At 45.6% G+C, this 27518-nt stretch overlaps 1 protein-coding gene across 3 annotated transcripts in view; it reads left to right on the top strand.

The window, feature by feature from the left end:
- Window positions 1–27518, top strand: part of ECHDC3 (enoyl-CoA hydratase domain containing 3) — a 57941-nt gene that overhangs the window by 14953 nt on the left and 15470 nt on the right. For all 3 annotated transcript variants that reach the window (XM_073588988.1, XM_073588989.1, XM_073588987.1), the window contains exons 2-3: window positions 4811–4932; window positions 17478–17575. In XM_073588988.1, the coding sequence (XP_073445089.1) occupies window positions 4811–4932; window positions 17478–17575 (220 nt within the window). The remainder of the gene's footprint in view (window positions 1–4810; window positions 4933–17477; window positions 17576–27518) is intronic.

Raw genomic sequence — 27518 nt, 5'->3', positions numbered from 1 at the left:
CACTGTGTGCCGGCTTAGTGCATGGCGTACACATACCCACTATGTGTGCCCGCTTCTATGGCTTAGTACTGAGTGCCCAGTATACACATACCCCACTATGTGTACCGCTTTCAGTAGACTAGTAATAACTGCACAGCATGCACATTCCCAGTATGTGTGCTCACTTTCATTGTTTAGTAATGAGTGCACAGTATACACATGCTTGTGCTCTGCACAGTATACACATACCCTCTATGTGTGGCTGCCCACGTTGGTAGGTTAGTAATAAGTGCAGAGCATATACATGCCCTCTGTGTACTGGCTTCAGTAGGTTAGCACTGAGTGCAGAGCATAGACATACACTGTGTAACCGCTTCGGTGGGTGAGTACTGAGTGCACAGCACGCGCATATTTCCTGTGTAACTGCTTTGGTGGGTTATTACTGAGTGCAGAGTAAACGCTTCGGTGGGTTAGTACTGAATGCACAGCATACACACAGTTTAGTACTAAATTTCTCTGTTCTATATTCATAAAAATTCTACTGCAACTTCACTTAGTGATTTTTTTTTTTTTTATATGGAATCCACAGACTAGTCTAGGAAAATCTGCGCTCCAGGAGGCAAATAGCGCTCTGTCCCTCCCGGAGTCTCTCCTTATGGGTAAGCAGTACAGTACAGGCACATATGGGGTATTTCTACATTCAGCAGAATTTTTTTGGTGCCATTTTAATCCATTTCCCAGTGTGATAATGTAAAACTTAGGGCAACACTCAATTTTGGTGCTAAAAATCTAAATGATATTTTCTTCACTGCCCAATGGTGTAAAATTTTGTGACACACCTGTGGTGTCAATATAATCACTGCACCCCTAGATGAATTAATTAAGAGGTTTAATTGGTAAAATAAGATCACTTATTGGAGGTTTCTTCTGTTCTGGCACCTCAGGGGCTCTGTCAATGTAACATGGCACCCTCAAACAAGTGCAGCAAAATCTGCACTGTAACATGGCACTACTTCCCTTCTGAGCTTTGCACTGTGCCTCAAAATTATTTTTTGACCACATACGGGTATAGGCGAACTCAGGAGAAATTGCACAACAAATTTTGGGGTCCATTTTCTCCTTTTGCCCTTGTGAAAATACAAAATTTGTAGCTAAAAAAAGAAAATTGTGACTTTTTTTTAATTTTCACAGCTTAACGTTATAAACTTCTGTGAAGCACCTGGGAGTTCAAGGTGCTCAATACATGTCTAGGTAAGGTCTCAAAGGGGTCTAGTTTCCAAATTGGTGTCATTGTGTGGGATTTCCACTGTTTAGGCACATCAGGGGCTCTCCAAATGCGACATGGCGTCCGCTAATTATTCCATCAAATTTTGCATTCAAAAAGTCAAACGGCACTCCTTCCCTTCCAAGCCCTGCCGTGCGCACAGACAGTAGTATTCTCCCACATGTGGGGTATTGGTGTACTCAGGAGAAATTGCACAACAAATTGTGTGGAGCAATTTCACCTGTTACCCTTATGAAAATGCAAAATATGGAGCTAAAAAAGATTTGTTTGATAAAAATGTAATTTTTAATATTTTCACGGCTTAACGTTATACTGTATACTTGTGTGAAGCACATTGGGGTTCAAGGTGCTCAATACACATCTAGATAAGGTCCCAAAGGGGTCTAGTTTCCAAACTGGTGTCACTTGTGTGGGGTTTCCACTGTTTAGGCACATCAGGGGCACTCCAAATGCGACATGGCACCCGTTAATCATTCCAGCATATTTTACATTAAAAAATTAAAATATCGCTCCTTTCCTTCCAAGCCCTGCCGTGCACCCAAACAATAGATTTCCCCCACATATGGGGTATCGGCATGCTCAGGAGAAATTGCACAACAAAATGTATTGTCCCTTTTCTCATATTACCCTTGTGAAAGTAAAAAAAAATAAGTCTAAAGGAAATTTTTTGTGAAAGAAAAATAAATGTTTCTTACACAGGAATTTTTGGAATGTGTATCATCTGAAGGGTTAATAAACTTCTTGAATGTGGTTTTGAGCACCCTGAGGGGTGCAGTTTTTAGAATGGTGTCATTTTTGGGTATTTTCTGCCATATACACCCCTCGAAGTTGCTTCAAATGTGAGGTGGTCCCTAAAAAGAATGGTTTTGCAAATTTTGTTGTAAAAAATGAGAAATCGCTGGTCAACTTTTAACCCTTATAACTTTCTAACAAAAAAAATTGTTTCCAAAATTGTTGATGTAAAGTAGACATGTGGGAAATGTTATTTATTAGCTATATTTTGTGCGATATGACTTCGATTTAAGGGCATAAAATTAAGTTTGAAAATTGCAAAATTTTAACCAAATTTCCATTTTTTTTCACAAACTTATCAAATAAATTTTACCACTATCATAAAGTACAATATGTCACAAGAAGACACTCTCAGAATCACCAGGATCCGTTCCAGAGTTATGACCTCATAAAGTGACAGTGGTCAGAATTGTAAAAATTGGCCTGGTCATGAAGGTGAAAACAGGTTTCAGGGAAAAGGGGTTAAACACATCCAGTTGTGGAAGTTATTATTATTCAAAGATCTGTTAATTGAGATGTTGATTAAAATTAGCTTTGTGCGTGGGAAAAAACCCTTAAAGGGAACCTGTCACCTCTTTTTGTTTGCCGCTATAAGATGCGGCCACTGCCTTTCAGGGCTGATATACAGCTTTCTATAATGGTGTAGATAAGCCTCCAACTCGACCTGAAAGATAAGAAAAATAACTTTTATTATACTCACCGGGGGACGGGCAGGCGGATGCGGTCCGGACCAATGGGTGTCGCCAGTCTGGATCTGGCGCCTCCCATCTTCATTCGATGTCGTCCTTCCTGCTTTATGGATGTTGCGCCCTGTTGAGGGCAGAGTAAAGTACTGCAGTGTGCAGGTGCCGGGAAAGGTCAGAGAGGCCCAGCGCCTGTGTACTGCAGTATTTTACTCTGCCCTCAACAGGGTAGATCAGTATGCCTGCGCAGGAGCGTGACATGAAACAAGCAGAAGGACGACATGGCATGAAGATGAGAGGTGGACCTGGACCTGCGACACATATCGGACCGGACTGCATCCAACCGCCCCTCGGGTGAGTATAATAAAACTTTTCTTATCTTGCAGGTCAGACCGGGGGCTTATCTACAGCATTATAGAATGCTGTAGATAAGCCATGAAATGCAGTGGCCACATCTTATAGCGGCAAGAAGAGGTGACAGGTTCCTTTTAACCCACGGGGCATTTTGTTTTTTTGTTTTTTTTTTAGTTTTCGTCTTTTGCTCCCTTTCTTCCCAGAGCCATAACTTTTTATTTTTGTATTTTTCTGTCAATATGGCCGTGTGAGGGCTTCTTTTTTTGCGGGACGAGTTGTACTTTTAAATGACACCATTGATTTTACCATATAGTGTACTGGAAAATGGGAAAAAATAATCCCAAGTTTGGTGAAATTGCAAAAAAGAAAGTACAATTCCACAGTTGTTTTTTTGGAGGGTTTTTTTTTTGTTGCTATATTAACTAAATGCTAAAACTGACCTGACAATATGATTCTTCAGATCATTACGAGTTCCCAGATACCCAACATGTATAGGTTTGCCATTTTCCGAGACCCGTAGCATCTCCATTTTTTGGTATCTGGGGCTGGATGAGGGCTTATTTTTTTGGCGCAACAGTCTGATGTTTTTATTTAATACTATTTTGGGGTACAAACTTTGTTTTCATTGCCTGTTGTTGCAATGTTGCAGCGACCAAAAAAAATGTACCGTAATTCTGGAGTTTTTTTTTTTCTCTTTATGCCATTTCCCAGTGTAATTCTTTTTAGACTTGATAGGGCAAATCTGAAGTCGGCAATACCAAATATGTTTTTTTTTTAATATTATTATTTGAATGGGGAAAAAGGGGGGTGGTTTCAACTTTTAGATTTTTTTTTTTTTTATTTTGAAAAATATTTTTTTTCTACTTTTTACTCTCTTCAATAGTCCCCTTAGCAGGGCTGAAGCTGCAGATGATTGTAGCTTTAAGTCTCCTATGTATAGCAGAAATGTTCATCTGCTATGAACGTCGGGCACTGGGCGGAGCTCATAGCAGGTCTGCCATGACAAGCCTGGGGTCTTCAGCAAGCCCCTGGTTGTCATGCCAGCCCATCCGCAATCATGTGACTGGGGCAGGATGAGTGAAGCACTTCCGGCGCGAGCATGTTGTATGCCGCTCTCAGAGATTGACAAATGGCATTTAACATTTTAACAGCTGCGGGTGGATCGGGATTCCACCTGCAGCTGTTAAACTGAGACAGCTGGACAGCTGATCAACTCAGGCGTCGTGTGCTGGAAAATATGCGGGTTCCTCGTCAGATGGCACATCAAAGGGAAATTACACGACATGACGCACCTATAAGATCACTCGTATAGTTTGAAAGTGAAATTCTGCTTATAGATTTGCTTAATGGTGCTGAACTTCAGTACAAAACACAGCTTTAGGCTGGGGTCAGACTTGCAAGAAACTCAGACGAGTCTCGCACGTCAATACCCGGCACTGCCACTGGCACTCGGATTGGAGCATTCAGCTCCATGTATTTCTATGCAGCTGAAATCTCCGATCCGAGTGCCGGGTATTAACGTGAAAGACTCTCATTCCGAGTTTCTCGCAATTGTAACTCCGGCCTTATAGATCAAAATGGTACTACTGACTGATAGGAATACTTAGTGTTGACCACCCAATAATCACACACTGACAGCCAATTGTATTTGTTGCTTACCATAATTGCAAAGTGCCGTAGAACTTGTTGGTTATAACTATCACCTATTTCTGTACAGGAAAATAACACTGAACAATCCTCAGAAGAGAAATGCCCTGTCATTTGCTATGCTTCAATCACTTGAGAAAGACATCTTACATGAAGTTGATGACAAAGATTTGAGGGTCATTGTGATTGCAGGTATTCCGAGAGTTACAATCTGTAGTCATACATTCTCTTTATATGAATAATTCATGCACGTCATGATCTAATACTCCAAGTATGTTAACAATTGAAAAAAATGAACGTTAGTAGGTAAGAGGGAAGACAACGTACAAGCATTTAACAGCAACTCAAAAATAGGTTGTAGTCTTTTAATTCATTTATTCATAATCAATGTTTTTATTATTTATTAGTTGCCTTCAGCTTTATTCATGTTGTCCAAATAATGTGTGTACACATCCATCAATTTGGCTGTAGTTAAATTTAAAGAGCCACCACTCCTGTGTCATTTGTCATCAGGTAGTGCGTCGCACATGGGCATCATCTGGCCTGGTCATAACATGGTACAGATTACTGTGGCTGACCATCACACTTCTCATGGATTTCACCACCCAAGCTATTTATATGCACATTTAGCTCTTTCAAAGACAAATCCAGCAAAACTTTCAAACAAATGGTCAGTCCGTTCCTCAATTACAGAGAAATCAGCATTTTAAATTGATTTGAAAAATAGTAGATCTGAAGCCTCTGTCACTCCAGCTCAGCGCCGCCTCTATGAGCTGGAGTGACAAAGGCTTCAGATCTACAATCATTCTTGTTGGGCATGAAATCCTGCTGTCAGAATCCCTTCACAGTTAGAGTTCTTCATTGTAACCCATAATATTACAAATGTTTTAGTCAAAAATGTTTACTACATTGTAGAAAATTCAGATAAAAGTAGAACTGTTAGGGTAAGTTCACACAGGACTCTTTTGCTGCGTTTTTTTTCCATTTTTTTATGCTAATTTTCAGTTGCGTTTTCCATTACCAGCAAAGCCTATAAGCTTTCAGAAATCTCATGCACACACATTGTTTTTTTGTTTTGTGTGATCAGGATTTTGTGCTTTGCTGCGTTTTTCGGACGTAGAGCATGTGACTTCTTTCAGCGTTTTTGCTGCGTTTTTCACCCATTGGCTTCAATGGGTGTTGGAAAAAACACAGGAATCATTACTTGCTGCTTTTTTTGTGCAGAAAAGTCATGGCCAGCAGGAAGTGGCCTCACAGCCAAGAGCTGTGAGGTGTGCATAGTGTGACAGTGAGCTATTGTGAGGTAGAGTCAGGTAGTAGTGAGGTGTTAGGGTGAGTGCACACTGTGCGGATTCACCTGCAGATTTTTCCGCACGGATTTGCAGGTAAAACCGCAGGTAAAGTGACCTGTGGATTTGCCAGCGGTTTTCCCCTGCGGTTTGACACCTGGACAATGGAACAGGTGTCAAACCACTGCAGAATCCGCAGAAAGAATTGACATGCTGCAGATTTAAAACCACAGCAAATCCGCGTGGAAAAATCCGCACCGTGGGCACTGCGGTTTTGAAATCCCATTGGCTAACATGGTACTGTACATTGCTTGCGGATCTGCAGCGCCAAATCCGCTGTGGATCCGCAGCGTTTGCATATACCCTTAAGAGCTATTGTGAGGTGACCTGATAGTGAACTCTTGTGAGGTAGTGTCTGGTAGTAGTGAGGTGTTAGCCATGTCTTGGTATAGGAGGATGAACATTAATGTTTCCCAACTAATCATGGCGGTAATATTTTTTTTTATTTGTGATATATAAACTAAACTCAACTTCATTACCATGCACAAAACGACACAAACGCATGAAAAAAACGCACCAAAAATCGTACCTAAACCTGCGTTTTTGACCCAGCTTCTTTCCTGCCAAGAAATCAGGTTTTGCTGCAGAAACAAAACGCAGCAAAAATGCCCTGTGTGAATTTTTCCTCCTTTAAAAATAACAATTTAATCAAATCTATATATATATAAACACCTTATCGTGTCTGTCTGTAACCGAAATGGCGGGCTGCTGATTGGTCGCGGCCTGGCGGGGGCCTGGCAGTCGTGACCAATCAGCGGCAGGCGCAGGCCTTAATCTCTAAAAAAGAGAATTAAAATTAAAAAAAGTTATTCTCACCTTCCGACGGCCTCCTGTCTTCTTTCCACACACCCGGCCTCGCGTTCCCAGTAATGCTTTGCGGCTTAGACCGCTGATGATGTCACTCTCGCGAGAGCGGGAAAGAAGACCGACGTCATCAGCGGTCTAAGCCGCAAAGCATTACTGGGAACGCGAGGCCAGGCGTGTGGAAAGAAGACAGGAGGCCGTCGGAAGGTGAGAATAACTTTTTTTTATGTTTTAACATTTTTGTACAGGGCCGCGACAGTGATTGGTCGCGGCTACAGGGCCGCGTTGCTGATTGATCGCGGACAGAGGGCCGCGACGCTGATTGGTCGCGGCTACACGGAAAGGGGGGTGAGGGGACCATGCATACCAGGAAAGGGGGGTGAGGGGACCATGCATACCAGGATTGGGGGTGAGGGAACCAAGCATACCAGGATTGGGGGGTGAGGGGACCATGCATACCAGGATTGGGGGATGAGGGGACCATGCATACCAGGATTGGGGGATGAGGGGACCATGCATACCAGGATTGGGGGATGAGGGGACCATGCATACCAGGATTAGGGGATGAGGAGACCATGCATACCAGGAAAGGGGGGGTGAGGGGACCATGCATACCAGGAAAGGGGGGTGAGGGGACCATGCATACCAGGAAAGGGGGGTGAGGGGACCATGCATACCAGGATTGGGGGGTGAGGGGACCATGCATACCAGGATAGGGGGGTTGAGGGGACCATGCATACCAGGATTGGGGGGTGAGGGGACCATGCATACCAGGATTGGGGGGTGAGGGGACAATGCATACCAAGAAAGGGGGGTGAGGGGACCATGCATACCAGGAAAGGGGGGTGAGGGGACCATGCATACCAGGAAAGGGGGGTGAGGGGACCATGCATACCAGGAAAGGGGGGTGAGGGGACCATGCATACCACGAAAGGGGGGTGAGGGGACCATGCATACCACGAAAGGGGGGTGAGGGGACCATGCATACCAGGATTGGGGGGTGAGAGGACCATGCATTCCAGGATTAGGGGGGTCAGGGGACCATGCATACCAGGATAGGGGGTTGAGGGGGTAGCATGCATATCAGGATTGGGGGTGAGAGAACCATACATATCAGGATTGGGGGGTGCATTATTGGATTATTATTAAATCTTCACAAATAAACTGCATATATATTCTAGAATACCTGATGCGTTAGAATTGGGCCACCATCTAGTAAGTTATATGCATGCCAAAATATTGTGACATGCAACTTGTTCCATCAAAAACAAATTCACATTCAGCTGCAACAAAACAATGAAAAAGGTTTGGCCCTTAGCCTGATCTCTGAGACCCAAAACAGGCTGATACTCATAAGGGTACTCCAGTGTCAGACATTTAGAATGTTTGAGATGGGAATACGTCTTTAACCCTTTACCGACATCGGGCGTAATAGTACGCCTATGTCTTTATCCCTCCCTTTGATGTGGGCTCCTGCGCTGAGCCTACATCTTTCCCGGGACATGTCAGCTGTTTTGAATAGCTGACGTGCCCGCAATAGCCGTGGGTGGAATCGTGATCCTCCCGTGGCTATTAACTAGTTAAATGCTGCTGTCAAATGTTGATAACAGCATTTAAATGGCGCTTCCGACCGGTGTGTCGGCATGACAACCCGAGGTCTCCTGGAGACCTCTATGGCTGTCATTGCTGGATTGCTGTTACCCAAGAGAGTAATTCTGCTACATAGAGGCGATCTACTCATCACCTCTATGTAGCCGAGGCGATCGGGTTGTGGAAGGTTCTATTTAAGCATGCCAATGGTAACAAAAAAAAGTGTTTAAAAATAAAAAATGTAAGTTTAAATTGCCCCCCTTTCGCCCCATTCAAAATAAAACCATAAAAATAAAATCAAACATACACATATTACATACTGTTTTCAACATACTGTTTTCAACTCTGCAAGCTTCTATATGGTAACCAGCTTTTCCAATCTCTGCTCTGAATCCACTCCTGTGTCTCCATTCAATGTCAGCAAGCAGTTAATCCTGAATGCTATCTCTGTGTTTTCAACTCTGCAAGCTTCTATATGGAATATAGTTTTTTTCAACTTACTCTGCTTGTCCCCTTATGTTGTGAGGTCAAGAAACTTTTCAAAGTGCTTTATGATCCATGTAGTGCTGGACATGTGTTTATTTGACCACAACATTTTATTGGGTCCTGGTGTCTCAATTTAGTGTGATTGATTAACAAGAAGAGAGAGCCCAAAAAAAAAAAAAAAGTCCTAAGTCTTATCCTCCTATATATTCAGACATAGCTTGGGGATAGCATTTATGCACACTTTATCGAAGTACAGTTTATCAAAGTACTGGCAGTTATAACATGGCAGTTAGACAGGGCAGGAGACAGGTAAGACATTTATATCCATCTACTCCCTGTACATTTGGAGTACAACAAATATATACCATATGCATTTGTGTAATTTATATCCTGGCCACTGCATTCACACACATCCACCGCCCTGGCATTAACTCTCTACACTCCATCCACATTGGCCCCTCGCTTCTTTCCTCTCCTATGTATAGCACTCATGCTCTTTTCACGTTGTTAAACTGCACAGATCCACTCAGTCCCACCATTCAACATCAGAGACCCTCTCACAAATCACTTAACCATCTGCTCACTCTTTCTAGCCTCCTTCTCCTAGTCGCAGGAGACATTGCTCCCAACCCTGGTCCCCCATGTTATAGAAAGTCAAACCTCCTGACTGCTACACTCAGAAACCCCTCTAATCTTATTAATATTCCCTGCATGCCATCTGTCTCTCTTAATTGTGCACTTTGGAATTCTCGCTCAGTGTGTAACAAACTCTCCTTCATTCATGACTTTTTCCTTTCTAATTCTCTTAACCTCCTGGCTCTTACTGAAACCTGGATCCAGCAGTCAGACACTACCGCTGCTGCTGCTCTTTCATACGGGGGGCTTCACTTCTCTCATACCCCAAGATCAGACAATAGAGCTGGTGGAGGCGTTGGTCTGCTCCTATCACCAAAATGTACCTTTCAGGTTATCCCTCAAGTACCCTCACTTGTCTTCCCTTCTTTTGAGGTCCATGCCGTCAGACTCTACACCCCCTTCTCCATGCGAGTGGCGGTGGTGTATCGTCCTCCCGGCCCCTCCCATCAGTTCCTGGATCATTTTGCCACTTGGCTTCCACATTTTCTCTCCTGTGACATCCCTACCCTCATCATGGGTGATTTAAACATCCCCATTGCTCTTCCCCTCTCACCATCTGCTACTCACCTTTTATCTCTAACCTCCTCATTTGGCCTTTCGCAGCTTACTAATTCTCCAACGCATGAAGACGGAAACTCCCTCGACTTGGTCTTCTCTCGGCTTTGTGCAGTGGATGATTTTGCAAACTCCCCTCTCCCGCTCTCTGACCACAATCTTCTTTCATTCTCTATCAAGAACTGCCATGCTGCTCAGGTCACCCCCACTGTCCATACTTATAGAAACATACAGGCCATTAACACCCAGAAACTTATGAAGAACTTGCAGTCTTCATTGGCCCCTATCTCCTCCCTCTCCTGTCCTGATTCTGCATTGAAGCATTACAATGAAACACTTCAAAGTGCCCTGGATGAATTTGCACCCCCTATAAATAGAACACCACAACGCAGACGGCGACAACCCTGGCACACGGTGCAAACACGTTTCCTGCAGCGGTGCTCCAGGTGCGCTGAACGTCTGTGGAGAAAATCCAATCTACCCGAAGATTTCATCCATTTTATGTTTATGCTTAGAACATACAACACTGCCCTTCACCTCTCCAAACAAACCTATTTCAACACCCTCATCACCTCACTGTCCAATAACCCGAAACGTCTCTGACACTTTTCATTCACTACTCAATCCAAGAGTACAGGCCCCAACCACGGAGCTCCGAGCTGACGATCTGGCCAATTACTTCAAAGAAAAAATTGACCAGATCCGACAGGAAATTATCTCCCAATCACCTCATACCATGCACTGTCCTCCCTCCCCCACTGCATCTAACTCACTCTCTGATTTTGAACCAGTCACAGAAGAAGAAGTAAGCAGGCTCCTTGCATCTTCTCGCCCAACTACTTGCACCAGTGACCCATTTCCGTCACAGCTCCTTCAGTCCCTTTCCCCTGCTGTCACCCCTCACCTAACTAAAATATTTAACCTCTCTCTCTCTTCTGGTATTTTTCCCTTCTCATTTAAGCATGCCATCATACATCCACTACTTAAAAAACCATCCCTCGACCAAAACTGTACCGCTAACTATAGACCTGTCTCTAATCTTCCCTTCATCTCTAAACTCCTGGAACGCCTGGTCCACTCCCGTCTTATCCGCTATCTCTCAGAAAACTCTCTTCTCGACCCTCTCCAATCCGGTTTCCGCTCTTTACACTCCACTGAAACTGCCCTCACTAAAGTCTCTAATGATCTGCTAACAGCTAAATCAAATGGTCACTACTCCATGCTAATTCTCTTGGATCTCTCTGCAGCATTCGACACTGTGGATCATCAGCTCCTCCTCACTATGCTCCGTTCCATTGGCCTCAAGGATACCGTTCTCTCCTGGTTCTCCTCCTATCTCTCTGACCGCTCCTTTACTGTATCTTTTGCCAGTTCCTCCTCCTCTCATCTTCCCCTTACTGTTGGGGTCCCCCAAGGTTCGGTTCTAGGTCCCCTCCTCTTCTCCTTGTACACTGCCCCTATTGGTCAAACAATCAGTAGATTTGATTTCCAGTACCATCTCTATGCTGATGACACCCAATTATACGCTTCTTCTCCTGACATCACGCCAGCCTTTCTAGAAAACACCGACGATTGTCTAAACGCTGTGTCTAATATCATGTCCTCACTATATCTGAAACTGAACCTGTCAAAGACTGAACTCCTGGTGTTTCCTCCCTCTACTAATGTACCTATACCCGACATTGCCATTTCTGTGTGTGGTTCCACTATTACTCCCCAGCAACAGGCCCGCTGTCTTGGGGTCATACTTGATTCCGAGCTTTCCTTTGCCCCCCACATTCGATCACTGGCTCGCTCTTGTCATCTGCACCTCAAAAACATTTCTAGAATTCGACCTTTTCTTACCTTTGACTCTGCAAAAACTCTTACTGTTTCTCTTATTCATTCTCGTCTCGACTATTGTAACTCTCTTCTAATCGGTCTCCCTCTTACCAAACTCTCCCCCCTCCAATCTGTCTTGAATGCTGCAGCCAGGATCATATTCCTCACCAATCGTTACACCGATGCCTCTACCTTGTGCCAGTCATTACACTGGCTACCCATCCACTCCAGAATTCAGTATAAACTTATTACCCTCACTCACAAAGCCCTCCATGGCTCAGCACCACCCTACATCTCCTCCCTTGTTTCAGTATACCACCCTACCCGCGCCCTCCGTTCTGCTGATGACCTGAGATTAGCATCCTCAATAGTCAGAACCTCCCACTCCCGTCTCCAAGACTTTACACGTGCCGCACCAATTCTTTGGAATGCACTTCCCAGGTCAATACGATTAGTCCCCAATCCCCACAATTTTAAGTGTGTCCTGAAAACGCATTTATTCAGACTGGCCTACCACCCCAACACATTAACCTAATCTATCCCTGTGTGGCAGAGCCAAAAGTTTTACCATAACCAGGTTCCCCGCATCATGTTCCCACATGCTTTATGCCTCCATTAGCCCTCTGTGTCTGTACTGTTACACACTTAACATTATGACTGGTCCATACAATCAGGGTAACTGTTACCACCCACCTTTCGTGTCTCCCTCTTTCCTCATAGACTGTAAGCTTGCGAGCAGGGCCCTTTTTCCTCTTGGTATTTGTTATAATCTACTGTATGTGATTATTGTTATGCTGTAATGTCTATTGTCTGTACAAATCCCCTCTGAAATGTAAAGTGCTGCGGAATATGTCGGCGCTATAAAAATAAAATGTATTATTATTATTATATTAGGTATCGCCGCGTTCAGAATTGCCCGATCAATAAAAAAAAGGATTAACCTGATCGCTAAACGGCGAGAAAAAAATTCAAAATGCCAGAATTACGCTTTTTGGTCGCTAAGACAGTGCATTAAAATGCAATAACTGGAGATCAAAAGATCGTATCTGCACCAAAATAGTATCACTAAAAACGTCACCTCGGCGCGCCAAAAATAAGCCCTCACCCAACCCGAGATCACGAAAAATGGAGACGATACGGGTCTTGGAATTTATTTATTTTTTTTTAGCAAAGTTTGGAAAAATTTTTACCACTTAGATAAAAAAAGAACCTAGACATGTTTTGTGTCTATGAACTCGGAATGACCTGGAGAATCATAATGGCTGGTCAGATTTAGCACTTCGTGAACCTAGCAAAAACGCCAACCAAAAAACAACTGTCGGATTGCACTTTTGCAATTTCACCGCACTTGGAATTTTTTCCCCGTTTTCTAGTACCAGACATGGTAAAACCAATGGTGTCGTTCAAAAGTACAACTCGTCCCACAAAAAATAAGCCCTCACATGGCCATATTGACGGAAAAATAAAAAAGTTATGGCTCTGGGAAGGAGGGGAGCCAAAAACGAAAATGCAAAACCAAAAAAGCTCCGGGGGTTAAAACGGGTGGACAAACAATTTTCCCGAAGGGCCACATGAGAGACTGACTGTTCTGAGGGCCGAACCGTTAGGCTGAAATGAGTTCTGCTTACTATTAAAGAGAATCTGCCACCAGAAAAAACGCTATTAACCTGCAGATAAGGGGTTAACCTGCCCCGCACACGCACTTACCCCAACTCTGTGAGAAAAATTAACTTTATTCCACCTGGCATTGTTTGGGTTTTTACTGCTTTTTCTGGTGACAGGTTTCCTTTAACTTATTAATTACAATTGTCCTGTTTCTACATAGAGCTTACCAGGATTCAGCTAGTCAGTTTTTAATCCCGAGTTGTCTTAGACCTAATGGGATAGAGAAGAATTAGTTGGGTAGAAAGGCAAAATGAGCAATTGTAAGTACACTGTGCTATATAATATAACTGCAATGTATTAATATTATGTATATGACGCTAGTCACAATCCACGGATAACCCGTGAATCAGTGCAGTCAGACGTTTCGGGGTCAATACCAAAAGATCACGTAGTAAACCAAGGGAAAATACGAAGTCACAAGTCAGGTCACAATCCAGCGTCAGAGTACCAGAGAAATAGTGGATAAGGAAAGGTGCAATAACAAACGGATAGTCTGAACACGGTCCAAAGGTCAGCAGCGGAAGATCACAGCTTACTGCACAGCGTACAGCGTACACCAGAGAGCACAAGCTTTTGAATGGCAATGATCTGGGCCAGATAGCTCACCTAAATAACAGGGCAATTACCACGAACATGGAGCACCTGTGGAAATCTCTGCACCTTCCAGTCAGATAGGTCAACCGAGCTGTCAATGAAAGCACGACGGCTCAGCACGCCCAAGCACTGGATAGGATGACAGAGCTGTCCATCACAGAGTTCCAGACACTCTGAGCAGAGGAATCGTGACAATATTGAGGATTAAAATTTTGATGGTAGTTCTTCTTTAATGTCATCATTATGTTAATGTTCGTAAGCAGAATTAAGTATGCTGACATGCCCCCATAAATAGTATGAGCCCACACACAGCCCCCCTATATAGCCTCCTATATCCATAGAACCGAAAAAAAACCACATATGAACCCAAAAAATCAGAAATATAATAATCTTTATTTAGTATAAAAATACATACATCACACAAACATTAAAAAGGTCGGAAACCCAAATAGAGCTACCACCACCCACATATCCTTTATTAGGAAGTGTGCAAAAATTCAAGGCACACCGCTACTATGTCTAACCACAAAACATTGCGCTAATAGACAGGCACAGAAATCACAAAATTATAGTGACCACTAAATTACACCAAAGGTTAGATACATTGTCCGAGTGCAAACAAAGAGCTTACCTCCTGTGGGTGGTGATATCAGCCCCTACGTACGTTTCGGCGAACAGCCTTCTTCCCCCACTGGTAATAGATGCGCCGCGAGTAGCATGCTAGAGGCTTCTCTGAGGGCTTTATCACATGTGATCAGCATTAGATATGCGGCACTGTGGGATTTATCACTTTATCTACTATGTCAGCATAAAGCCTCCTTCACATGTCCGTAACGCAGGAACATCTCAATGAGGCTTACACTGACATAGCAAGGCTCACTCAGAGATCAGCATTGTGATCATTACCCTGCTGAGCTGTGAACACTGCGGTAACAGTAGTGGTGAGGGAAAACCTGATAATGCTTCAATAATTGCATGCTACCATGGTGTTATCACCACTGGAAGAAGTCTCTGCAGTGTTCCACCGCTGAAAGCGACTCTGTGGCGGAGACTTTTCCAGCAGTCAGAATAGGAGTGCAGCCTGACAGTAGTTCAGTGTCAGGCTACTGATCACCCCTGTGATACTTGGCACATCATGGACCTCCGCTAAGTGTTCGCCAGATCTCTGCACCTCCTATCACTGAGTAGTGCCAGGGGGAACATGTAGCTACAATTTGTAGCGGATCACAATGAAATGGCACCTGGCTCCCCCACAGCTGTGACCTGGACAGCTCAGGGGACACGCCGAGGTCCCAGCCACCGTGTAGGAAATGAGTTCGGACACAGACTGCAGTCTCCTATGCCCAAGGGCTGCCATATTTGAAGTGTGTAAAGCTCCCTTCACACATAGCGAGATCGATAGCGATATCGCTAAAGCGTCACCGATTTTGTGACGCAATAGCGATATCCCTAGCGACTCCATGGACGCGGGCGGAAGACGTCACCCTGGCTGCGTGTGACAGGTAAGTGACGACCCCCGACCGCTGCTGCATCGCTAGTGAGATCTGCCTGTTTGGCAGCTCACTAGCGACCATTTAGCGATGCACCAGCGATCCTGACCGGGTCGTATCGTTGTCGGGATCGCTGGTGCATCGCTAAATATAATGGGACCTTAAGTGTCGTGTTCAGACACTTGCACACCAGCAAATGAAAATGACAGCCCCCAGTGGCTGCACAAAAAATAATTATTTTTAATATTTTTTTAAAATGAAATGTACTGTATTATTAGTTTTAATAATTGATTATATAATTAATAGTTAATCCAAACATTAAAATCACAGCACATTCCCTTTAACCCCTTAATGTCCAATGACGGACACAGTCCGTCATCGGACATCTCCCCTGCTTTGATGAGGGCTCCGGCGCTGAGCCCGCATCAAAGCCGGGACATGTCAGCTGTTATGAACAGCTGACATGTGCCCGCAATAGGCGCGAGCGGAATCGCCGTCCGCCCGCGCCTATTAACTAGTTAAATGCCGCTATCAAAGCTGACAGCGGGCATTTAAATAGCATTTCCGGCCGCCGGGCCGGAAATGACGTCATCGCCGACCCCCGTCACGTGATCGGGGGTCGGCGTCACGTTGCCTGGACAACCAGAGGTCTCTATGAGACCTCTATGGTTGTTCCAGGCATAAGGCTTTCAGCGCCACCCGGTGGTCGGCACTGAAAGCACAGCAGTAAATCTGCTACATATGGGCGATCTGCTCATCGCCCATATGTAGCAGAGCCGATCGGGTTGCGCAAGCTTCTAGCCTCCTATGGAGGCTATTGAAGCATGCCAAAAGTAAAAAAAAATAAAAAAAATGTTTAAAAATAAAAAAAAATTAAAAAAACATAAAAGTTCAAATCACCCCCCTTTCGCCCCAATCAAAATAAAACAGTAAAAAAAAATCCCACATACACATATTAGGTATCGCCGCGTTCAGAATCGCCCGATCTATCAATAAAAAAAAGCATTAACCCGATCGCTAAACGGCGTAGCGAGAAAAAAATTCAAAACGCCAGAATTACGTTTTTTTGGTCACCAAGACATTGCATTGAAATGCAATAACGGGCGATCAAAAGAACGTATCTGCACAAAAGTGGTATCATTAAAAACGTCAGTCCGGCACGGAAAAAATAAGCCCTCACCCGACCCCAGATCATGAAAAATGGAGACGCTACGGGTCTCGGAAAATTGCGCAATTTTTTTTTTTTTTTTTTTTTTAGCAAAGTTTGGATTTTTTTTTCACCACTTAGATAAAAGAGGACATAGACATGTTTGGTGTCTATGAACTCGTAATGACCTGGAGAATCATAATGGCAGGTCAGATTTAGCATCTAGTGAACCTAACAAAAAAGCCAAGCAAAAAACAAGTGTGGGATTGCACTTTTTTGGCAATTTCACCGCACTTGGAATTTTTTTCCCGTTTTCGAGTATACGACATGCTAAAACCAATGGTGTCATTTAAAAGTACAACTCGTCCCGCAAAAAATAAGCCCTCACATGGCCATATAAACGGAAAAATAAAAAAGTTATGGCTCTGGAAAGAAGGGGAGGGAAAAATGAAAATGCAAAACCAAAAATACCCCTGGTCGTTAAGGGGTTAAGGGGTTATTGTTGCATTTCCCTAAGTTACTATTTCTGCTTCTTTATTTAACTCACAGATCTTATAACAAAACATCATTATGTTTTTCCTGTTATTGTTTTCTTTCCAGCAAATGGACCTGTATTTTCATCTGGCCACAATCTGAAAGAATTTACAGCCACTCATGGCAAAGCTTATCATGCAGATGTATTTAATACCTGTGTTAAGGTCGGTGTCTTGCAAAGTAAAACACAGCATAAATATATTCATTAAATCATGTCCTGACAAAGTCCAGTGTTGGTGAAACGCGCTTCGAGGTGCTTGTGCGCCCTTTTTCCTTTTCTTTTTCTACTAACAGGCTATGTTTCAAGGTATACCGCATGTGGCTTTTACTGCTGCATGTACATATAGTTTGAGTTTAGCCACAAATGAGTCCTCTATTTTCTTGGACATCCTTTATGGTCAGATTACTATGGGATTTGTCCTTAGCACATTTTTTGGCTTATTTTGGGGGCTTTCATGCACCCATATTGTGCATACTTTTGGATACATGGCTGTTTTTTTTCCCTCCCATTGTTATTCCATATCTGGTTTACATCAATGATTTTTGGTCTAATTATAGACTACTGTACAACTTAAATTTTCTGACTTTTTCTTTTATTCTGACCTCTCCTAGGTACCACTGTTTTTTGTATATTTTTCGTATATACTCATTAATCAACTTTAGTTTTATACTATATATTTGTTTACCCCTTTATTTTCTTTGTTTCTCTTGGGTACATCGCTTATAATGTTGTCATTGTTCCAATTGAAAAGTCCTTTTGGTTTTATATATTTGTATGATTCGGTGACTATTCTTGTTTGGAGATCATATATACCGTAGGTGTGTAGGCTCTCCTATAATAGTTTAACAAGTGGCTTCTGCATTCTGAAAAGCAATTTTAACAGAAACAACCAGTTAATCTCTTTCCCTGTTTTTGCTTTAATTTTTTCCTCCTCTCTTTCCAAGAGCCACAACTTTATTTTTCCGTTCTCATAACCGTATGAGGGCTTGTTTTTTTGTGACTCGAGTTGTGCTTTTGAATGAGATCATTTATTTTATCATGTGACGTCCTGGAAAGAGCGAAAAATTCCATGTGCATTGAGATTGAAAAAAATTTTAATTTAAAAATGTATTAATTTTTTTGGGGGGTGGGGTTATTTACCATGTTCACTATGTGGTAAAACTGATCTGGCATACTAATTCTCCAGTTCAGTACGATTACGCAGATAACAAACGTATAGTTTTTTTTTTTCATTTAAGTAGTGAAAAAAAATTGGGTACTGTAGTTTGTAAAGAAAAAAAAAACTTTTCTTGTGTTGCCATTTTCTGAGACCCATAACTCTTTAAATTTTGGGGATATAGTGCTGTGTGATGGCTTATTTTTTGTGTCTGAGCTGACGTTTTTTCCTATACCATTTTTGGGGTAGAGACAATGTTTTGAGGGCGTGGCCTAGCTCACTAGCATGTGAGACTTAGGAATAGGGAGCTCCTGAGAAAAAGCTCCCAACCCGACTCTCAACTCGACTAGTCCATGCCATTCTGCCTGGATACCTTTTAGGAAGGACCCCTCACCCTATTAGGAACATTTTGAGACCAAAACTGACATTTTTGGACCTCCTGGAGCATAGAAATTATCTGAGGCCTTCCACGCCACTGGGCCGCAAAGCCTCGGACTAAATTACCACTGTGCAGCCACCCGGACTTCCATGGCTGCAGCCTCCCTGCTTCCAGAGCCTCAATCAACACTCCACAACCCCTCTGGACCTGCTCCTAGCTCACCCACACTAGCGACGCTAGTCAGGACCCTCAACCTGCAAGTGGGAATCAGCATGTTATTGTAAGGCCTACCCAGCCTTTCCCTCTGCTTGCGTGATCCGGGAGGCAGCTGCGTTTCCCTTGAGACCCCGGTCCAGACGTTGCGGCCTGCAAAAAGAAGCTCACCACGGGAGATCGTAGGGGCTGTGAGTATTAGATGACAGATCGCCCTGACCTCCTCCCCTTAGCATATATAGACTTTCTGGAGAGCCATAAATCAGCCTAGAATCGGCGCTCTATATCAGCAGAGATGCGAGATCGCAGCTGCGTTCTCAGTTGATCAATCCTCTCAAACTAATAAACGGTGACGCTGCAAAGTCTCTGAATGCACCTCAGTCTCCAATTCCATCACACCTGCGACCTCTCCTGAGCGTCTTCCATTGGAGTCGCAGCTGTGATCCCGGCAGAACACATCCTGAGATAAATAATAACATCGCCCACTGCAACCCCTCTGCGCACCCTCGTTTGGAGTCACAACAGAGATCTGGGCCAACTTCACCATCCTTCTGAGATCGCTGGTGAAGTTTTTGCGTTTCAGCATCTAAGTGGATCCTCCTACAGCATCATGAGCGGCGTTAAAACCAGGGGGAAAATTTTAACCTCACCCTTAAATAAAGCTCAATACCCTCTGAAATCTGACAAATCATTTAACAACCGACATCATTCAAGGGACCAAGTCAATGCTCGGAGCCCCATTAGATCTAGATCTCCTCAGGGAGACCTCTATCACCAAGCGGATCGAGGTAGAAAAGTTACATTTGTACCAGAAGTCCAATTACAAGAAAGCATAAACGCCAATCTGAGAATGCCTGGAACCTATGGTCAAAAATACTCCAATACGGCAGGCATATCTGAGTCTGAGGAAGAATCTAGTGACTACTCCCTAAACACAACTCCGGCCAAAAGCAGGTCCAAGATGGAAACACTTGGTTCTAATTTGGAGCTCGACATTCCTCCTCCGAAATCACAAACCTCTGATAACATAGAGGTCCTATTCAATAAGTTAAGTACCCTACTTGACAAAAAACTCGACATTCAAAGTCAAAGACTTGACCTGCAGTTTCAAGAATTCTGCGAGACGGTGGAGAAAAAATGAGTAAACCTCCCACATTATTAGCCAACTTACAGGCAAAACCACAACCCTCACACCTCACTCGGCCATACTTTCCCTTAATCTAGAGGAATTTTACCCTGCCTAAAAAGATATAGTCATCCATGTTTGTCTTGTGGTTAAAAAATTCCATTGCATTCCATTGGAAGAACTGTTTCCTTCCCAAAGTTGATGATATTTTACAGTTGATCACTCAACACAGATCTCACGAGTTGCATTTCGCATTGGCTAACGACCAATTCAGTAACTTCCACAAGAAATAGTATAAATGGGACCAAACTTTCCCTACTCCTATTACTTGAATGTATACTTTAACACTTAGTAATCTCGATAAAAGCTGTTTTAGTTTTGCCTCTGACATAACTGATCTTGTATCTACTATTTGACATAGGGTTAGATCTGTAATGACACTCCTTATGCTCATTTGTGTGTTTTTATGTTCTTTATTACTATTATCATTCTATTGTATAATCTTGTATTCTATGTGTTTAGGCGCTGGCAAGATACGTTTGTAAAATGACATCATTAATGCATGTTTTGTATTTCTCCTTCATCTCATTGGGGGACACAGAGACTGTGGGTGTAAGCTACTGCCGTCTGGAGGCCGACACTAAGTATACAAAAAACAAGTTAGCTCCTCCTCCGCCGCATACACCCTCGTCCCGATAGCGGGCGGAAACCAGTTTTTGCTTAGTGTCTGATGGAGGCACACGCAGTCTGGATCTCTCCAGAATATTTTTTTTTTTTTAATTTTTTTCGCTATGAAGAGGAGACAGGGGCGATGGACCCTATTGAAAGGGTCCGATCTCCCCAAACCATCAACGGGCGAGCACGCGCGAGTATCGCCTCCGCGTATCCTTTCCTGCACCGAGGGACATCTCTGGGACTTTTCCCCAGACATCTATTTTTCTTTTTTATTTTGTGAAGATAAGACAGGGGCAACACATCCTATTGAAAGGATCCGATTTCCCCAAACCAGCAACGGGCGACCACGTGCGAGTGTCCCTCCACGTTTCCTCTCCCGCGACGTGGGACATTATGCCAGACTTAGCCCTGTCCACCCCTAGGTATCAAAACCATGGGCTTGCACAGAGGCACAAGACTAGTCTGTGCGGCCCCCACTGCTCCACCAACGCATGACGGCGCTGCTGCATGGTATCCGAAGATGGATACCTCAGGGCAGGTATGGATGTGTGGGGAGGGCCCCTGGGCAGCGAGAGGCTCCAGGCTAGCGCCTGCTTAGGGAAAGAGCAGGTCAGTGCAGTCCGTATGCCCCAGCAACTCAGGTGCTGGAGCTGCAGAGTTTGCATAGGGCTGTGATCAGCAGCCATTTCCCTCTGTCCTCCCTTCTCCCCCTCCTCTTTCCTCCTTCCTCCCTCCTTCCTCCCATACCTGTAGCCCGGTATGCGTGGAGATCCCGCGCCAGGGGAGATGCCAGCGGTGGAAGGGAGAGCGCTTCAGGGGGGTACCGGCGGGACCGCCAGGATGGCGCGCCCATGCACGGGCGGGCGGGCAGTGTCCGAATTTAGCCTGCGGCTTCGGGAGACTTGCCGATAGAGCCAGAATCAGGAGCGCGGGGAGACACGAGGAGCCGGGTAAGTGCGACCCCGTCCCGGAGCCACACTAGGGCAGGTTACCCTCCTTCACCTCATTTTCCCTTAGGCCTGTTTCACACTTCCGTTTTTTCAAATCCGTCAAAATCCGTTGGTTTCCGTAAAAAAACGGATCCGCCATTTTTTTGCAGGATCCGTTTTTTTTGTCCCATAGACTTCCATTAGTGGTTACCGCGGATCCGTCAAAAAAACGGATCCGTTTTTTTAAAAACGGATCCGTTTGCATCAGTTTCCGTCAAAAAAACGGAAACTGATCCGTTTGGCGGACACAAAAACAGAAGTGTGAAACAGGCCTTAGCCTTAGGAAAAAAAAAAAAAAGGGAGAGAGAGAAAATTGGCCTTTTTCAGCTGTATGTCTGGGAAAGGGAAAAAGCACACGTCTTTTTATACCGCATGCGTTTCCTGTGGGGTTGTGTTCCCGCGAGCGCAGTCTATTAAGTTATGTGAAGTCTGTAGTTCCGAACGCGCCCAGGAGCCCTCCCCTCCAATGGAGCCCAGAGGTCCGGATCCCCCGGAATGGGCGTTATCACTTTCTCGGTCTATGGCTTCGCTTCCGAAGGCGATTGAGACCCTTCAGGCCCCGGATAGGGGTAGAGATGACGGCTCGCCTGTTCGGGAGGGTTCATCCACCTCACAAGGGCCGCCGGCCTGCAGGGGCCACACTCTCTCTAAGCAGACGTACAGGGAGAGAACCCATATGGCGTCTCTGGGCCCCTCCGGTGCTTCGGCATCCGTGAGTGCGGCGTCTCGCTCACTGTCACTATTTTCTGGGAGCGAGCAGAGTTCGGATGAGGACATGCAGGAATCCTTGGACCTGGATACCCCGGGGTGTCGGGAAACGGTAGACAGTCTCACTGAAGCTGTCAATCAGACTCTGGGTATTGAGGAGGATGTCTCCCTAACCGCAGGGCATAAAATATCTTTTAAAAAGGCCAGGCGACCACATAGAGTGTTTAGCACTCATCCAGAGTTCGAGGACATGGTGCAGCGGCACAGGGAACGTCTAGACAAGCGTTTTTCGGGACAAAGAACGCTAGAGACAAGATACCCGTTTGCACCAGAGCTCTGTAAGAGATGGACGGAATCTCCGATTGTGGATCCCCCAGTGTCACGCCTGGCCTCAAGATCAGTGTTGTCAGTGCCTAGTGGTTCTTCCATTAAGGACCCCACGGATCGGCTCATAGAAGGTTTAGCACGCTCGGTGTATGAGGCATCGGGGTCAGCGCTTTTGCCTTCATTTGCGGCAACATGGGTGGCCAAAGCCATGATGTCATGGTCAGAGTCTTTGAATAGAGTCCTACAGGATAGAGACTTGCCGATAGAGGTGTCTGAGATAGCAAATCAGATCGCGATGGCGGGTGACTATCTAATTAATGCATCCTTGGATGCGGCTAATTGTGCGGCACTAGCGGCGGCAAACGCTATCGCCATTAGGAGAGCCTTGTGGCTAAGGCTATGGCGGGCTGATTCAATTTCTAAGAAATCGTTAACTTCCCTGCCGTATCAGGGTAACCGACTATTTGGAGAGGGATTAGACAAACTCATTTCGGATGCCACAGGGGGAAAGAGCAGTTTTCTCCCACAGCAGAAGATTAGACTGCCTTTTCGTCAACTGCAGGCGCGCTTTCGAGCATTTCGCACTCCCGGATGGGCAACAGCGGCCAGTTCTGCCGCCCCAGCTCGCTACAACCAAGACAGAGCGTCAGGTCACGTATAAAGCCAACCCGCTGGGTAGGATGCAGGGCCGACCGCCCAGGTCAAGGGGGGCCAGGTCCCAGAGGCCCTCAGCAAAATGACTTGAGGCATCAGGTACCCGAAGACAGCAGAGTAGGCAGACGTCTGCTCAGGTTCCGCCACGTCTGGGTCAAGGTGGCACACGATGCATGGGTGGCGGAATTAGTCTCACCTGGGTACAAAATAGAGTTTATCGGACATCCTCCAAGACGATTTTTTCCTTCCCGGCTTCCCAAATCGGAATCCCGGGCAGAGGCGTTGCTAGGGGCCATCAGGAGTCTTCAATGCAACGGGCGGGGTCATTGTCCCGGTACCAGAGGGCGAAATGACTCAGGGATTTTATTCCAATCTGTTCGCGGTCCCCAAGAAGGACGGAACAGTGAGACCGGTTCATCAGAGTCAGGCACTTTCGGATGGAATCCCTCCGGTCAGTGATATCGGCCATGGAGCAGGGAGAATATTTGGCCTCAATCGATGTCCAGGATGCCTACCTGCACATCCCTATTTTTCCCCCGCATCAAAAGTTCCTTCGGTTTGCAATAGATGGTCGGCATTTCCAATTTGTGGCTCTGCCGTTCGGGTTAGCCACGGCTCCCAGGATATTCACGAAGGTCGTCATGGCCATTCTTCATTCTCGGGGCATAATGGTTTTGCCGTACTTAGACGACCTCTTAGTAAAGGGTCCGTCTTTTCGGGCGTGCGAGGAAAATGTCAGCATCACGCTGGATAGCTTATCTCGCCTAGGATGGTTGATCAACGGGAAGAAGTCATCCCTTACCCCAGCTCAGAGGATTCTATTCCTAGGGATCATTTTCGACACTTCCCGAGGGTTGGTAATTTTCCCTCAGGACAAGGCTCGGGTGCTCCGGCAGGGAGTTCGGAGTCTTCAACAACCAGGCCCTCACACTATTCGATACGGGATGAGGGTTCTAGGGAGGATGGTAGCGGCAATAGAAGCGATTCCGTTTGCTCAATTTCATCTTCGTCCCCTGCAGCACGCTCTCTTGACAGCTTGGGACAGGAGTCCGTTCTTCCTCGGTCATCAGTGCAGGTTGTCCTCTCAAGTCCGACGAGCACTTCAATGGTGGACGCGCGACTCCTCTCTTCTTCAGGGGAAACCCTTTCCCCAAGACCAATGGTTGGTGATCACGACCGATGCGAGACTTCTCGGTTGGGGAGCGGTGTTTCGCCATCACACGGCCCAGGGGCAGTGGTCGCCCCAAGAAGCTCGTCTCCCAATCAACTTGTTGGAGATTCGAGCGGTGCGGTTGGCGTTGCAGCATTTTCAGCACTGGCTAGCAGGACGCCCAGTCCGGGTTCAGTCAGACAACGCCACGGCAGTGGCGTAAGTGAATCACCACGGAGGCACGCGCAGCAGGGCAGCCATGCGCGAGATAGAGCATGTACTCCGTTGGGCCGCGAGGCACCACTCGGTAATCTCAGCAGTTCACATACCAAGCGTGGAAAATTGGGCAGCAGATTTCCTAAGTCGGCAGGGTGTCGTGGCCGGGGAATGGTCCCTGCACCCCGAGGTCTTCCAGCAGATTTGCCAACGGTGGGGGACTCCGGACGTGGATCTGATGGCCTCCAGGGAGAACGCCAAAGTGGGCATGTTTGTCGCTCGGTCCCAGGACCGTGAGCAATCGCAGTGGACGCATTGGTCCTTCCATGGAACCAGTTTCGGCTCCCATACCTGTTTCCTCCTCTGCCGCTTCTCCCGAGGGTCATCAGAAAGATCAAGACAGAGAGGGTCCTGGCAATTCTACTGGCCCCGTCGAGCTTGGTACGCGGATCTAGTACAGCTCCTCACAGACTTGCCATGGCGTCTACCGGAACGACCAGACTTACTGTCTCAGGGGCCGATCTGCCACCTGAACTTAGGGGCCCTGTGTTTGACGGCATGGCCGTTGAATCTTGGATTCTGACCCAGGCGGGGTTTGGGCGTGATGTGTTTGCTACAATGGTTAGCACCTGGAAGCCGGCCTCGGTGAGGGTTTACCATAACACTTGGAAGGTTTTTTTTCTCTGGTGTCGAGAGCACGGGGTTGTGCTTTGGTCCTTCTCGGTTCCCAACATCCTGGCTTTTTTGCAGTCAGGCCTAGATGCAGGTTTGGCCCCGAGTTCCCTGAGGAGGCAGATATCGGCCTTGTCTGTCCTTTTCCAGCGAAAGATCGCTACCAATATGCAGGTCAAGACATTCATTCAGGGGGTCTCTCATTTGGTGCCCCCCTTTAGGGCGCCCATAGACGCTTGGGACCTTAACCTGTTTCTGGGTGTCTTGCAGGAAACTCCTTTTGAGCCATTGCAAGAAGTCTCATTGTCATACCTTTCCAGAAAGGTCGTATTTTTTGTAGCCATAACTTCCATTAGGCGGGTCTCGGAGTTGGCAGCCCTATCTTGTAGAGCTCCGTTTCTGACTTTTTTTTAAGGATAAGGTAGTCCTTAGACCACCGCCGCCGTTTCTGCCGAAGGTTGTGTCCTCTTTCCATATTAATGAGGACATTGTTTTGCCTTCGTTTTGTCCAGCTCCAGTACACAGAGTGGAAAAGGCGCTCCACACGTTGGACCTAGTAAGGGCCTTCAGGAGGTATGTGCCAAGGACAGCACCTTTTCGCCAGACAGATTCGTTGTTTGTGATTCCCGAAGGGCGCAGGAAGGGGCTCGCAGCCTCACGGTCGACCATAGCCAGATGGATTCGCCTAACTATTCAGGAGGCTTACCGTATTAGAGGCGCACCGATTCCAACAGGGATAGGGGCGCTCTCTACTCGGGCAGTGGGCGCCTCTTGGGCGCTTCGGCACCAGGCTTCGGCAGAGCAGGTATGCAAAGCAGCAACCTGGTCAAGCCTGCACACGTTTTCGAAACATTATAATGTGCATACTCGGGCTTCGTCAGATGCGAGCCTGGGTAGGAAAATTCTCCAGGCAGCAGTGGCACACCTTTAAATAGGGGGGCATGCGGTTTGGATCGGTGAGTTGCTCCCACCCAGGGACTGCTTTAGGACGTCCCACAGTCTCTGCGTCCCCCAATGAGACGAAGGAGAAACATGGATTTTTGTGAGTACTCACCGTAAAATCCTTTTCTCCGAGACGCTCATTGGGGGACACAGCACCCACCCTGATAGCCAGTTGGCTCTTGTTTATTTGATTAGTGTAATTCTTGGTTTATTATTGGGTGGTCGTTTTTTCAGACATATGATTTTCTGCGGTAAGGCTAATTCGCTTTTATGTTCTCCTACTGCTTTTGCATTGAACTGGTTTCCGCCCGCTATCGGGGCGAGGGTGTATGCGGCGGAGGAGGAGCTAACTTGTTTTTTGTATACTTAGTGTCGGCCTCCAGACGGCAGTAGCATACACCAGTCTCTGTGTCCCCCAATGAGCGTGTCGGAGAAAATGATTTTACGGTGAGTACTCACAAAAATCCATGTTTTCTTTACATGTTGTTGTCAACTTGTAATTTCCCTACTTCCCCCTATCTTTCCTTCTCATACCCATCCCTCCCCCCCTTTTTTTCTTTGCCCTGTCTTCCCCTCTCCCCTCTTGTTTAAAAGAATAAAATCTTTGGAAAAGAGACAATGTTTTGATCGCTTCCAAAAATTCTGGCGTTTTGATTGTTTAACTCATTACACAGCTTACAGATCAGATTAATTTATTTTATATTTTGATAGATCTGACTTTACAAACTCGGCGATACCAAATTGGTCTTTTGGTTTTGTTAATGGTACAAAAGGGGGACAATTTGAACTTGTGAATTTTTTTTTTCATACTTTATTTAAAAGTAAAAAAACAAACATTTTTTATAGTCCCCTTAGGGGACTTGAAGATGTGATCTATTGCTTGTGCTATACAGGGCAGT

This window comes from Dendrobates tinctorius, unplaced genomic scaffold (assembly GCF_039654945.1).
Source record: "Dendrobates tinctorius isolate UK_male_01 unplaced genomic scaffold, ASM3965494v1 ptg000105l, whole genome shotgun sequence".
In the NCBI taxonomy this organism is placed as follows: Eukaryota; Metazoa; Chordata; class Amphibia; order Anura; family Dendrobatidae; genus Dendrobates; species Dendrobates tinctorius.
The sequence above is the reverse complement of the archived record's forward strand: the minus strand, read 5'-3'. Positions and strand labels throughout refer to the sequence as shown.